Source organism: Hemicordylus capensis, chromosome 13 (assembly GCF_027244095.1).
Source record: "Hemicordylus capensis ecotype Gifberg chromosome 13, rHemCap1.1.pri, whole genome shotgun sequence".
Taxonomy (NCBI): domain Eukaryota; kingdom Metazoa; phylum Chordata; class Lepidosauria; order Squamata; family Cordylidae; genus Hemicordylus; species Hemicordylus capensis.
In genome coordinates, this window is record NC_069669.1 from 3,484,172 (window position 1) to 3,497,563 (window position 13,392).

General features: G+C 50.2%; 1 protein-coding gene across 10 annotated transcripts in view; it reads right to left on the reverse strand.

Moving 5' to 3' along the window:
• CACNA1H (calcium voltage-gated channel subunit alpha1 H) overlaps positions 1–13,392 on the reverse strand; it is a 485,794-nt gene that overhangs the window by 12,555 nt on the left and 459,847 nt on the right. For all 10 annotated transcript variants that reach the window (XM_053276619.1, XM_053276620.1, XM_053276616.1 and 7 more), the window contains 4 exons: positions 5,235–5,386; positions 3,805–3,914; positions 2,852–2,985; positions 1,537–1,607 (listed from right to left, as the gene is read on the reverse strand). In XM_053276619.1, the coding sequence (XP_053132594.1) occupies positions 1,537–1,607; positions 2,852–2,985; positions 3,805–3,914; positions 5,235–5,386 (467 nt within the window). The remainder of the gene's footprint in view (positions 1–1,536; positions 1,608–2,851; positions 2,986–3,804; positions 3,915–5,234; positions 5,387–13,392) is intronic.

Sequence of the window (13,392 nt, forward strand, 5' to 3'; positions counted from 1 at the left end):
GTAAAGCCCATGTTCCGATGGCAACCAGGCTTCAATAAGATGAAGCCAGAGACTCATATGTGAATTAAAAAGACTAGCAGCACTCGCAAGGCTTGTGTTTAACTCAGGAATGTCTCCCTCCCCCTCCCCTTCTGGACTCCCCTTCCACAGAATGTCACCGGTCTGCCACAACCCCTCCCTCCAGCGCCTGCAATTGCAAATCGCCCAGAGCAGACCCAACACCTGAGGGCAAATCGCCCAGAGCAGACCCAACACCTGAGGGCAAATCGCCCAGAGCAGACCCAACACCTGAGGGCAAATCGCCCAGAGCAGACCCAACACCTGAGGGCAAATCGCCCAGAGCAGACCCATACCCAACACAGCTGCCAAACTCCCCTTCATTTAGCCTTGCGAAAGGGCGAGTTCTGAAAAAAAGCCGAATTACTGGCAATGGCCCCTCTACACATCGTGGGAGCAGCGGCGGGGCATTCCAGAAAGCTCGGTTTGTCCAAAAAAAGAGGAAAAAAAGCTGCCGCAAAAAGAGGATTTGTTTACCCCGGACATAATTTGGGCCAAGCTAGAATGCGCAGCAGCAATTTGAGGAAAAGCTGAATCGGATGTGTACTGGTCCCTGATAGCTCACAGGGACTTTGGGGTAAATCCAGCTGATATGCGGACTTGCACCCTCAATTCCATATGGGGTGCCAGCTAAAAGCCATGTGTGTAAAAGTCCCTGCTAACAGGGAAGGAAAATCAGGAAGGGGCATGTCAGATTATCCCTACATTTGCAGTTATAGCAAGCAAAAGTCTGCTCTGAGGAGAAGAAACATATAACATCTTTAGACCTGCAGGAGGAGGATTTGAAGGTGCCATCCTTGCATTCAACCCAAACATACCTTTTCCCCTTCTAGGGTGAGTTGTGTGTGTGTGTGTGGGGGGGGAGAACATGTTCTACCAGTTTTATTTGGAAACATCTCAAGCTGAGTGGGGAAGGCTGGTTATAGGTGGTGATAATTGGCTAGGGCCTGTGTCTTGTCTAATTGCAAGAGCAGTTTTGGAAAATGTTTAAAATATTCATTAAAAATAAGAGAGGAATGGATCCATTGCTAACTGCACATGTGCTGCAGGAAAAGGACAGACAAGAGGGGCAGGGGACCCATCACTTGATTTGCTGGAATAGATATGTACAAATGAATTGGCAAGGCAGGAGGATTCACATTACTGGTCAAGTACCACTGTGACCAGTATTTAAAAGTTAAATGTTCGCCCTCAGTTTCATACTTGACTCCTCTCAAATTCAAAACACATCCTTAGGGATTCTAGGAAAGAAACTTGTCACATGTGCTGGCATCTAGCTCATCATTCTTGCATTATAGCAGAACTTTCAATGTTTTGATAGGAGCAAATTTCTGCACTGGTGGAAACTCCAACTCTACAATTTTAGAAAACCAGCTGTCTGTTTAGAAACTACAACAACAAAGTATGTAGAGAAAACCATATTCCCCAAGGAAAGAGTCAAAGCTGGTTTGTCCTGATGGAGCTGGTCTTCAGGCTTACCTGGGGGAGAGCTTGAACCACCGTGTCCAACAATGCTCGCATTCCTGTGGCCATTTTGAGCAGCTTCAGGACTAAAAAGCAAAAGCAAAAGCAAAATGGAGTTAACAACGGATCCTCCATATACAGGGGCAGTATACCTCTCAATACCAGAGATCAAAGGCAAGCAGCAAAAGAAGGCTGATGCTTTCCTCCCCTGCTTGGAAGCTTTCTAGAAACTTCTGCTCGGCAACTGTTGAGAGCAGAATCCTGGGCTAGATGGTCCCTTGGCCTGAGCCTCTTTTTAATCCTTAATAATTTCATCAAGTGATCAGAAAAAGACAACTCTGCTCAAGAGTAGAGCGGATGATAGAACCACCCTAGAATCCAGACAGAGTCACAGGAAGCTTGGATGTTGGGCTAGGTTAGGCTACTCCAGATCATGTATTTGTCAGTCAAGCAGAGTGGTAGTCTGAAAGCTCCAACAGAGTTCAGCCTATGAGTGACTGAAGACCTTTGCTGCTGCTCCCATTCCAGGGTTGCTTACAGTGAACTGCATGCACTAGCTGGGTCATGTCAACCAACCCTTGAAGGAAAGACATCATGGTTTGCTCTGGAGAGCTCTGAGGGGTACCATTTTGCCAGTTGCAATGGCATTGTGTGTGTGTGTGTGTGTGTGTGTGTGTGTGTGTGTGTATGATGAGATGGTGGAAGTTGGGGGGTCTTGAAGCTTTTAGGGGGAAGGCTATAGCACAGTAGTAGAGCATGCAAAAGGTCCCAGGTTCAATCTGGCAGCATCTCCAGATAGGACTGTCCAAGACCAAGACCTGAAGCTTTGGAGAGCTGCTGCCAGAAAGTACAGACATCCTGGGCTGGAAGGATCAAGGGTCTGATTCAGGAGAAGACAGAAGAAGCTGACTCAGGAGAAGACAGATTGAGGAGAAGGCTGTAGCTCAGTGGTAGAGCACCTGTGTTGCGTGCAGAAGCCTCAACATCTCCAGGGAGGACTGGGAAAGACCCTTCATTGCCTGAAACTCTGGAGAGCCTTTGCTAGCCAATGTAGACAGCACTAAGCTAGATGGACCAAGGGTCTGAGTCAGCATCAAGCAGTTCATAGATTCAGGAGAAGGCTCACAGCTCAGTGGCAGAACATCTGTTTTGCATGCAGCAGGTCCCAAATTCAATCCCAAACACCTTCAGTTAAAGAAATCATGAAGCAGCGCAGAGGAAGACTGCCGCCCGTCAGAGCAGACAACATGGGGAGATGGGCCAGCTGTCTGGCACAGCATAAGGAAGCCTCCTGTCTTCACAGAAACACCCGGCCAGCCCCAAGACTCACCTCTTGCAATTCGGAGCACCCTCATGATGCGGATTATGGTGGGATTAATGGGGAGCGCAGCATTCATTTCAATTTCCTCCAGGGTGATGCCCATGATTGACAGGAGAACAATGGCGAGATCCAGCTGGTTCCATCTGAGAGGGGAGAAAGAGACCATGAGGAGGAATAACAGAGCTGTTTGGGGTGAGGTCATCAGGGGAGGCATAGGATCTTAAAGGCACCAAATACTTTGCATTTAGTCTTTGGTGCACAGAAAGGGTGGAGGACTAGGCTCACCCTATGTACTTTTCATTGCGGCCAAACATGTATACTTTGCTTTTCTATGAACACTTCCCACACCGTGGCTAACAATCAAAACAGCAAACGCAATGCAACTCCATAAAAACAATCATCAAAACAGCAGGACCAAATGGCACTGCAAAAACTTGACAGGAACGAAAATGGAAAGTGTGGTTATAAACACTTCCTTACTGTTCATGAAAAGTGTGGGGAAAGTCTTACGTTAGGCTGAGCCACACTTTCTCCTTAGCTCAAAATCTGAAAGAGGGAGGAGTGCCGAGGCTGACCCCAGCTCCACCTTTTTTGCTGCCACCACAAGCTCCTTGTGGCGTCTCCATCTTCCACCACGGGACTCAAGGCAGCGTCCATGAAGTTCCCAAGCGGTCTTCCATCCAGGGATTAACCAGAGCTAAACCTGCTTAGCTTCAGCAAGGTGGCTGCATCAGGTGCCTTCAGACCACGCCGCGGGACCAATTATGCTATGTGATGGTGCTACCGCTTTTGCTGTATCCCTGGCTTGCAGTTTGGCCACCAGGACCTTGTTGTCTGCACTGAAAGATGCTTATTTTCCAGCAGTGCCCCTTTGTGGTCAGCAGTAGTGCCCGATTTAGTTCCCGGGCAAAACTACAGGGTTTTTACCCCAACAGGGAGGATTTTCACATGGAATGTCTAACCTGTCTTTAAAGAATCTCCGGAATCCAAATGCTACCAGCTTCAACACGGCTTCAAATACGAACACGATGGTGAACACGTAGTTGCAGTACTTTAATGCTTCATCCAGCGACTGCAAGGAATCAGAAGTTCATGACAGGGTGCTATCAGGGGCGGTCCTTTCATGGGGCAAGGTGAGGCAGTTGCCTCAGGCAGCAGATACTTGAGACACGGGCAGGACAGCAAAATCCCCCCCTGCTTCAGCCACTGGAGCAGCTTTTTGGGAATGATCTGATGCTCGCAGGTTTTGCAAGGAGAGCCTCACCTCACATGTCTTGCAAAGCTTATAAACATCACAAGGTGAGAAGAGGCAGCCTCCCTCCCTCCCACCCCATAAGAACATAAGAACAGCCCTGCTGGATCAGGCCCAAGAATGCCCATCTAGTCCAGCATCCTGTTTCGCACAGTGGCCCATCCCAGTTCCAAAGCTTTGCAGGAGTTGCTTCCAGCCATGGGGGCAAAGCAGCATGTGGTTCCGTGACTCAGGCGCCACAATACCTTGGGAGGGACACCCCCTGGGAGAGATTCTCCACAGTTCCTCCCTTCCCAATCCAGTTGACCACCACAACCAGCATACATTGTTCCATGATTTTGTGAGGTCCATGGTCGACATCACAATGGGGCCATTCACATGAACGGGCGGGTGCAGGGGGCAAGCGGGGAGGCTGGTCCAACTCCCCTCCCCGAGAATTGATGAAATATTGCTGGGAGAGTGGACTGTGCTTCCAGATGATCCACACTATGTGGCACAGCACGGAGCTCTGGAGACCGGTTCCAGCCTCCAGATATCCCACAATGACATGCACAGTGCATTGAGGGATTCCCCCAGGAGATGGGAGCCATAAGCCCCCCATCTCTATATCCACTGGGGCTGAACGCATCCCCAGCAAACACATGATCCCAGATTAAAAGGCTCGCTCAAGTCTTTAACCCCGGTTAAAAGCCGGGTTGAAAAGCTGGGCTAGGCGGTCCTGCCCTTCTGGGATTGGGACCAGTCCTGGCGGTTCTCACACGCAGCCAACCCAGGCGCGTGAGAACAGTGCAAAGCCTCAATAAATGTTTAGCTGTAGCTAAAAAAAGCTATGAGATTTCGTATCTGTCCTAATGCCACAGCCATATCTGTTTCCTCAGCTCTGGGTTGTATTTAGCACAATGTCTTGATTGCCAGACCAGTTTGAGATTTGGCTGAAGCGGTCTGCCGGACTACGAACCAGTCCGAATTCAGACTACTGCACGAACCACGGTCCGTGCAAACCCCTACCATGCATTTGCCCAAGATCCTGGCTTAACTGCAGATGCTGGGAATTGAACCTGGAACCTTCTGCATACAAAGCAGGTGCTCTGCCTCTGAGCTATGGCCCTTCCCTCTGCAAGAAAGGCGCACTGCCCATACCTTGGGTTGGTTGAAGTGTTCCATTGACATAGTGATGACATTGACACCAATGATAAAGGTGATGAAGAGATCCAGATAGTGGCTGGTGCAGAGCGTGTGGATGTATCTCCGAACAGGCGAGTAATCTGCGTAGTATGGACGCCGTTGGGCTTCTGCAGAGAAGAAATGAAACACCCAACAATTATTGACTGCCCCGCCCTTCCATGGGCTAAGACGTGCTGACAGGAAGTAGCGTAGAGGCTTCCTGTTTGCTGTGCTTGCAGGAGTGCACATGTAATGGATCGAGCCCTTCTTTGGGTCTGCTGTTGAAGGTTGCAAAGAGAAACAGAGCGTGCTGAACCCATGGGAGGCTTCAGAAAGAGGTGACAGCACCATCTCTCGTGGGCACTCCTCCACTTGCAAAGGAACTACACAAACATGAGGGTGGGTGGACCTCTATGACAACAAGGCATGTACAACTGGAGGAAAGATCTCATGCTGCTGCGCGCGACTCACGTGTGGCTTTTGAAGCTGAATGTACTGAAATGAATGACAGGGAATGCCGACTGAAAAGCCATTGGCCATTTGGAAATCCAATACATTGGCCATTTGGAAGGAGGAACACTGGAAGCTGCCATGTACAGAGTCAGACCCTTGGTCCACCTAGCTTGGAACTTGGGACCTTCTGCATGCAAAAGGGAACGCTCTAGGGAATGATGCTCCAGGGAATGCACTAAAATGAATGACAGTGAATGCCCACTGAAAAGCCCTGGTTCCTTCCAAAAGGCCATAGGAATGCATGGAATTTCTGAATGGTCAATGGCCATTTGAACATTTAATACATTCCATGTCCATTTGTTTGTTTGTTTGTTTGATTTGGAAGGAAGAGTCAGACCATTGGTCCATCTAGCTCAGTATTGTCTACACAGACCGGTAGCGGCTTCTCCAAGGTTGCAGGCAGGAGTCTCTCTCGGTCCCATACCAGAGATACCAGGGAGGGAACTTGGAGCCTTCTGTATGCAAGCATGCAGATGCTCTTCCCAGATATCCCTTAAGGGGAATATCTGACAGTGCTCACACAGGCAGTCTCCCATTCAAATGCATACCAGGGCAGACCCTGCTCAGCATGCTTGCTACCACAAGATCAGCCATCCTCAGCTGGAAGAGGAGTCGAGTAAGTCTTTAAAGAAAGAAAATGGGGCAAAGGTTTGCCACTCTTCCACTGGCCCTCTTACTCACACGCAAGTCTCCTCTTCTTGGCCTTTGCCCTCTTTAATGATTTTCAGCTAAAGTTATGATTTTGCTGATGTCAGAGACAACCAGATCAGAATGTAACAAGCCAAAATAATCAGATCAAATAGAGAGCAGATTGGCTGGTAACCCTTCAGCTATTATTATTGTTTCTTCTCTTGATGGTTTTCAAAGGACATTTTAAATGGCTTTTGACCAGGGTCACCTCCATTTCTCCCTGCCAAGCAATTTGAAAGCAAAACAAAAAGCAAACACGGCTCTTTTCTGGATGGTTGGATGTCAGCTTTTGATATGGTTTTTTTTTTTGGCAAGGGTTCCATAAATCAGCTTGGATCATGCCTTCAGCCCACATGATGTGAGTGGGGCTGATCCTCCTGCTGCCTCCATGAAAAGTAAAAGCAGCATTTTGAATGTGTGTAAGAAACAGAAGTACAGCTGTGTGTGTGGGCGGCGGCGGTGGGGGGGGGAACCACATCATTGAAAGAGTTTTATTGTGGGACACGCAGAGACCAAAATGAAGACCAGGGACAGAGATCGGAATCTAGATAGGCGTCATTCTAAAGCAGGCTTGCTCCACCTATGCCCTCCAGCTGTTTTTGAACTACAACTCCCATAATCCCCAGCCACAGTGGTCAATAGCCAGGGATTATGGGAATTGTAGGCCAGCATCTGCAGGCGGGCCGAGGTTGAACAGCCCTGTTCTAAAGGCTCAATAAAGGGGGCTTTGGGTTTGTGTAGGCAACCACAGAGTCCCGTCCTTTCGGTTCCTGAGTGGCCCTAGCACCTTGCAGGATTGGGCTGCAATGCGCCTACTTTCTAGCTTTAGGGAGCCCTATCCCTGGAGTTTCTCCTAAGGAGAGCCTGAGTACTGCACAAGATTCCAGAGCAAGTTCTTGGGCACACACTCCACTCAAGTCACCAAGGACAGCAGCCAGGTTTCAGGTGGTGTTGTGTTTGCATGTGTGTGCTTTGAACGAGGTCTCTCAGCAGTCAGACTCCAGGGCTCTGGTTGCACAGTATGCCTGGGAGATGGAGCGGTGTGCCTCTAGGCTGCCCTCTAGGCTGCAGTACTGCCTGAACAAGCTGTCAACTGAGCCCCCAAGGGCTAATCTCTGCCTACCAGGCCCTATAAAGCCCTGAACCACACAGTGCTTGCTCCTCAGTCTGAGTGACTGCTGGGGGGATGCTGGCACAGCCCCTCCTCCAGTTGCTGGCTATTGCCTTGAATCCTGACTCCTGCCTGGGTGGGGCCATGCATCACCTTCGGATTGGCCAGAGGAGAGCCAACTCTACTCTCTGGTTCTGGATCCTGGCCATCTAGGGCCTGACCCTTGCTGAGACCTGACCCCAGATCTGTGGGCTTCCTTGTTGTCCTTTGTGATCTGAGATGGTGCTGTGGAACACACACAGCAGCTCCATATGTCTCCACGGGGAGACATATGGAGCCATCAGTAACTGTGGTCAGGCTTTGAGGGGATCTTGTCTACCATTAATGATTTTCTCATTATGAACATAGGAAGCTGCCTTCTACCGAGTCAGGCCATTGGTTCATCTAGCTCAGGGTTATCTGCACTGACTGGCAGCGGCTTTCCAAGGTTTCAGGCTCAGGGGTCTTTGCCAGCCCTACCTGGAGATGTTTCCAGGGACTGAACCTGGGACCTTCTGCATGTAAAGCACATGCTCTACCACTGAGCTGTGGCTCCATCCCATAAGGAGAATATCTTACAGTGCTCTAAAGTAGTCACCCCATCCAGATGCAAAACAAGGCAGACCTTGCTTAGCAAGGGGGAACATGTTTGCTACCACAAGACCAGCTCCCCTTCTTATCAGATGAATCTCTGTGTCAGGGTTTCCTCCCTTCCTCCCTGGGACAGGGAGGTGTGCCCGGCCAGCCGGTAGTGTGCCGAGAGAAGCCAGGGGCTCCAGACGCCAGGACAGCCCAGGCAATTACCTCTCAGAAGCCAGAGAGGATTCAGAGAGACATGCAACAGCTGCTGGGGGATGGGCCGGAGTTGCCCAAGAGGCAGCAGATTGCTGGAGAGGGAATAGCCAGGATAGCAGCCCCACAGCTGCAAGCTGCTGGAGGAAGGAGAAGGCAGGGGATGGAGTTGGGGAATGAGCCCCCTGTGGAGGCCAGGGACTGGGTGTCCAGGACAAGTGCCTGGCCAGGGAAGACGGAGCCAGCTGAAAGTGGGGAGGAGTGTCTGAGATGCAGGGATTTATTTAAGGCAGAGGCTGCCGAGGATGAGATCAGTCAGGGCGGGGTTTGTGGGCCTGACAGTCTCCTGGAGAGGAGCTCAGGCTTTTGGCTCCCACTGATAGGGGAAGGCGGGGAGTGAATAAACTTCCTTCCTTCTCCAACTCTGAGGCAACGCCCGCACTTATAATTCACTGTGAGGGAGCATAAAGGTCACTTTGGAGAATTTCTTCTCCCAAAAGCCGGACACTCTGAGTTCACAAAGAACCCCAGGGTTTCCCCAGAAAAAGTTTGAAAGCAACCCGACAATGGGGTCCGAGTACTGGTTATGAGGCGAAGCAGTGCTTGATGCATTCCTGCCAGCCTCTGATGTGGCACAGCACATGAATGTGGCAAACCAGTGAGCAAGGAGGGAGGCTGGGACTAAGCTTGGTGGGGATCTCAGGTGGGTGGAGAACACAGAGTGAGAAGAAGCTCTTGAGAGGTCTCTACAGTGCCAGTGAAAGGATGGAGGAGACCTTGGACTCTGAGACACGGACATCATAGCACCCTGATGACATCGGAAGTTGCATGCAACACACAAGTCATGACCCATTCCGTCAGGCATGCAATGTCCATTAGAAGAGATGCCACTCATGCACTGCAAACGGCAGGGACGCACAGGGGCGTGTGGCTGGGGAATGGAGAGCGTGACTCCACTCTTGGATATGGCAATGCTGAATCAAGGCGCAACCCCGTTGAAGCCAATGCTGATGCACAAACGCATGAGACGCTTTGGGCCTAGACACGTTTCTAGAATGGCTTCTGTCACTGTTAGCTTACGGCTGGGACTCACAACGGCCTGGTGTCTGAGACAGTATCTGAGAATGAAAGCATGGCACATGAGTATGAGAGTATGGCTCACGGACGGCCCTCTCCTCCTCTGTGCATAAGAATGCGTCTCCTACTCATGTTTAAGTGCCTCTCTCCTGATCTGGATATGCCTCACATATGCCTCACAATGAATCCACCTATTTTGGGGAGGCAGATGGCTTGGGATGATGTGCCTAATTGCACAGCACATGTGACAAAAGAGCATGAGAACCAGAGGCTAGTTCACCCATAGCAACGCTCCTCAAGTCAACACGCTAAGCCATTGTGTGAACCAACTTGGGCTTCACTCTGGTGGTGCTCGGTGGTGGTGGTGGTGATAGTGGTGGAGTGACCCTCCCCTCCCTAACACAGCATCACAAACACAGAAACGGCATTCTTCTGCCCTCTGGATCCACACAGTGCTGCAGCCCGCTGCCCTCTAGGTTGCCCCACAACTCAGAATGTCTGTCTAGCTCAGTATTGTCTTCATAGCCTGGCAGTGGCTTCTCCAAGGCTGCAGGCAGGAATCTCTCAGCCCTATCTTGGAGATGCTGCCAGGGAGGGAACTAGTGACCATGTGGCAAATTTTCTCTTGGTATAACTTTCTGTTCATCGTTGGAACTGCATTCTCACTACTCCAGCATGCATCACGTCCCTTCCTGTCCTCCATGGAGGAATTGCCTCAATGTTTCCACCATCACGGTCCCCACACGTTACAGAAATGGCAGGCTGCAAAGAAGGAAGTGATGTAACAGTGAACCTGCTCCCCTCTTGATTGGCTCCTTTGACCTGTTTGCTTGGTTCTACCATAGTATCTTCCCAACTGGGGCACCCCCCCTTCCACCCACATCCAGGAACAACGCAAAGCATCAGAGGGCTTAGCCCCCCCGGACCAACACAGCTCATTCCATGGCAACTCACAGACACAGCGCTTGCCACGGACACACGCATACCCACAGACCCACCGCAAGGAAGCCACAGAGCAAGAGAGCATCAGCCACACTTTGTATCTTTCTGAGTCTGCCATGTTGTTTTTTTAAAAAGGCCAACCCCACTGATTTCTAAGAAACCACCCTTTAAAAAAAACACCCACACACATCCCAACACTTTTCATGTTGGAAATAAATTGGGAAAACCCGCTACCATTATTTGATTGTCATTTCAGAAAACAAAAAGATCCTTAATTATTGCAGCAATATGGAGCACAAGGCTGTTAATGGCGACTTGTCTTGTATAGTGCCTCCAGGATCAGAGGGAGGCAACAGAGGGAGGAGCCCACATCTCCTGCTTGTGGGCTTCCCGTTCTGGGCATTTTCCAGATTAAACCCTACAACGCTGTCACTACAGATCTGCTAAGAGTACTTCCGTACTTCCCTGAATTGTGACACCGCAGTCCCTGCGCTGACAGCCAGGTGCCGATCACATTTCCGATGCCTTCTTTCGGGTTTTATGTTTGCGCTATAGTGCTACAACGTTGCATGTGCGCTGCAAAAAAGTCGCTGCATTTCCCCATTTGGGATTCTGGGGACCGTTTTCAATACGATCCTGCCAAGCCGAAGCCTTTTACCCTGGTTGTAGCATGTAATCTGGGAAGCGCCCTGGTGAGCCATTGGGTGGGGAACAGGATGCTGGACTCGATAGGCCTTGGCCTGACCCAGCTCTGCTTGGCCAAGGTTTCCCGAGCTCTCTTACCTGAGATTCTGCTTTATCTGGAGAGACCAGGAATGGAACTTGGGACCTTCGGAATGCCAAGCAGAGTCTCTACCACGGCACTATGGCCCACTTGTTGGCTACTCTGACTGGCAGCTGCTCTCCATGTTCTCAGGCAGAGAAAAGTCTTGGCCACCCTGCTCCCTGAGAGGCCAGGCATTGCATCTGGAACCTTCTGCATGCAAAGGAAGTGCTCTGCCATCGGAATACAGATGCTCCCAATCAGTGTTCTCTCTAATTGTTTTCATCTGTGTGCAGAATGAATTTTGTTCTGGGCGGCAGTATATAGGAACATAGGAAGCTGCCATATACTGAGTCAGACCATTGGTCCAGCTAGCTCAGTATTGTCTACACAGACTGGCAGCGGCTTCTCCAAGGTTGCAGGCAGGAATCTCTCTCAGCCCTATCTTGGAGATGGTGCTAGGGAGGGAACTTGGAACCTTCTGCTCTTCCCAGAGCGGCTCCATCCCCTGAGGGGAATCTCTTAAGAGTGCTCACACATCAAGACTCCCATTCATATGTAAGCAGGGTGGACCCTGCTTAGCTAAGGGGACAAGTAATGCTGGCTACCACAAGGCCAGCTCTTGTCTCTTGGTATCAAGGCAGTATGTGTGCATGTGCATTCAGAGTGGGGCATTCCTGATTCAACTTGAGCGGGATCTAAAATTAACTGAGCGGACATAAAGAAACATGTGAGTGTGCACATGTGCACACACCTTAGAGGGAACACTGCTCCCAATGCACACAGGAAGCTGCCTTCTACCGAAACAGACCTTGGTCCATTGAGTTCAGTATTGCCTTGACCGGCAGCAGTTCTCTAGGGCTTCAGGAAGAGAAGGGTCTCTCCCAGCCCTACAGAGATGCCCCCACAGACTGAACCGGGGACCTTCTGCACCCAAAGCAATGGCTCTTCCCTCCAAGGGATGCCACACTGAAAGCAGAGAGCTCAGTATCTGTGCTGCTTCCAGGATGGGCAACTTGTACATCTAAACCTCCCTTGTAAAAGTTTTACAAACTTTTTAAACAGCTGCTCCTCGGTGTTTTATGTATCATTGTTTCCGGGAGGTTTTTAAATCTTTCAAACAGAGATTATTTCTATATTTGTATTAATAGCTCTACTTTTTGTATTTTAATTGCGTATTTTAACTCTACAGTATTGCAAACCACCTTGAGATAATTTTAATGAAAAGCAGTATATAAAATGAATGATAAATAAACAGATAAACCAACGAAGAATCCATCCCAGAATCCTCTGCAACGAGGCAGGGAGTCCTGAAGCATGTTATCGGTTCAGGCTAGGATGCCTTTGACCCCCAGCCAATCAAGGAAGAATCTTGAGTTGCCCGTGACTAGTTTAGTGACGACCCCAGGGGAGCTAAACACGTTAATGTAGGTCCAGGGTAACCCATTCCATAAAGGAGCAGCTGACCAAACATGGGTGCTTCTGCATTCATGTCTCCCATAAGGGGAAAGACCATATTGGGCCTCAGGTTTTTGGGGAGTCTGAGAACATGGAGTGCAGCAATCGTGGCTTGTCCAAAGAAGCCGGGGTGGTGGTGGTGGTGGTGGTGGTGGTGGTGGTGGTGGCGAAAGAGGCACAGCTGCCTCTGCTTCCCAGCGTCTCAGGTTGTTCCTCTCTCTCCCACACTGACTGCAGACTGGCCATTCATCAGATGAAGTTGTGTGGTCACCCACGCAGCTCTCCCTGACAAATGGCCAGCCTGTAGGCAGTGAGCTACAGCTTTTTCGGACAAACTGCTAATGGCGAGAAGGGAAGAGATGGGATTTCATAAAACTTGCTCAAGACCGGGGCGGCAGAGAAAGGCACACGAAAAAGAGGAGTGGTTTGCGTTCACCTGATAGGGGCCTTGTAGGAGACTCGGCAACAGCATGGCTGGAGAACAGACCTTGTCTTAAAATGGAATGTTGTTTTCCTGGCGTTTTTGGTAGGGTAGGCCTCGGATCACCTCACACTTTGCAGTGCTCCTGCCCTCCTGAACTCATCTTGCAGCTGCCTCCAGGCGCCAGTCCCCAGAGAGGGGAGGCAGAGAGAATTCTCATGGACTCACAAAGGAAATGTTTACGAAACCAGCTTCGCTGCAATTGGGAAAAGGCCTGAGAGACTGTGACAGAGAGAGGCACGGAGGCAGGCGAACCAATATGCTCCTT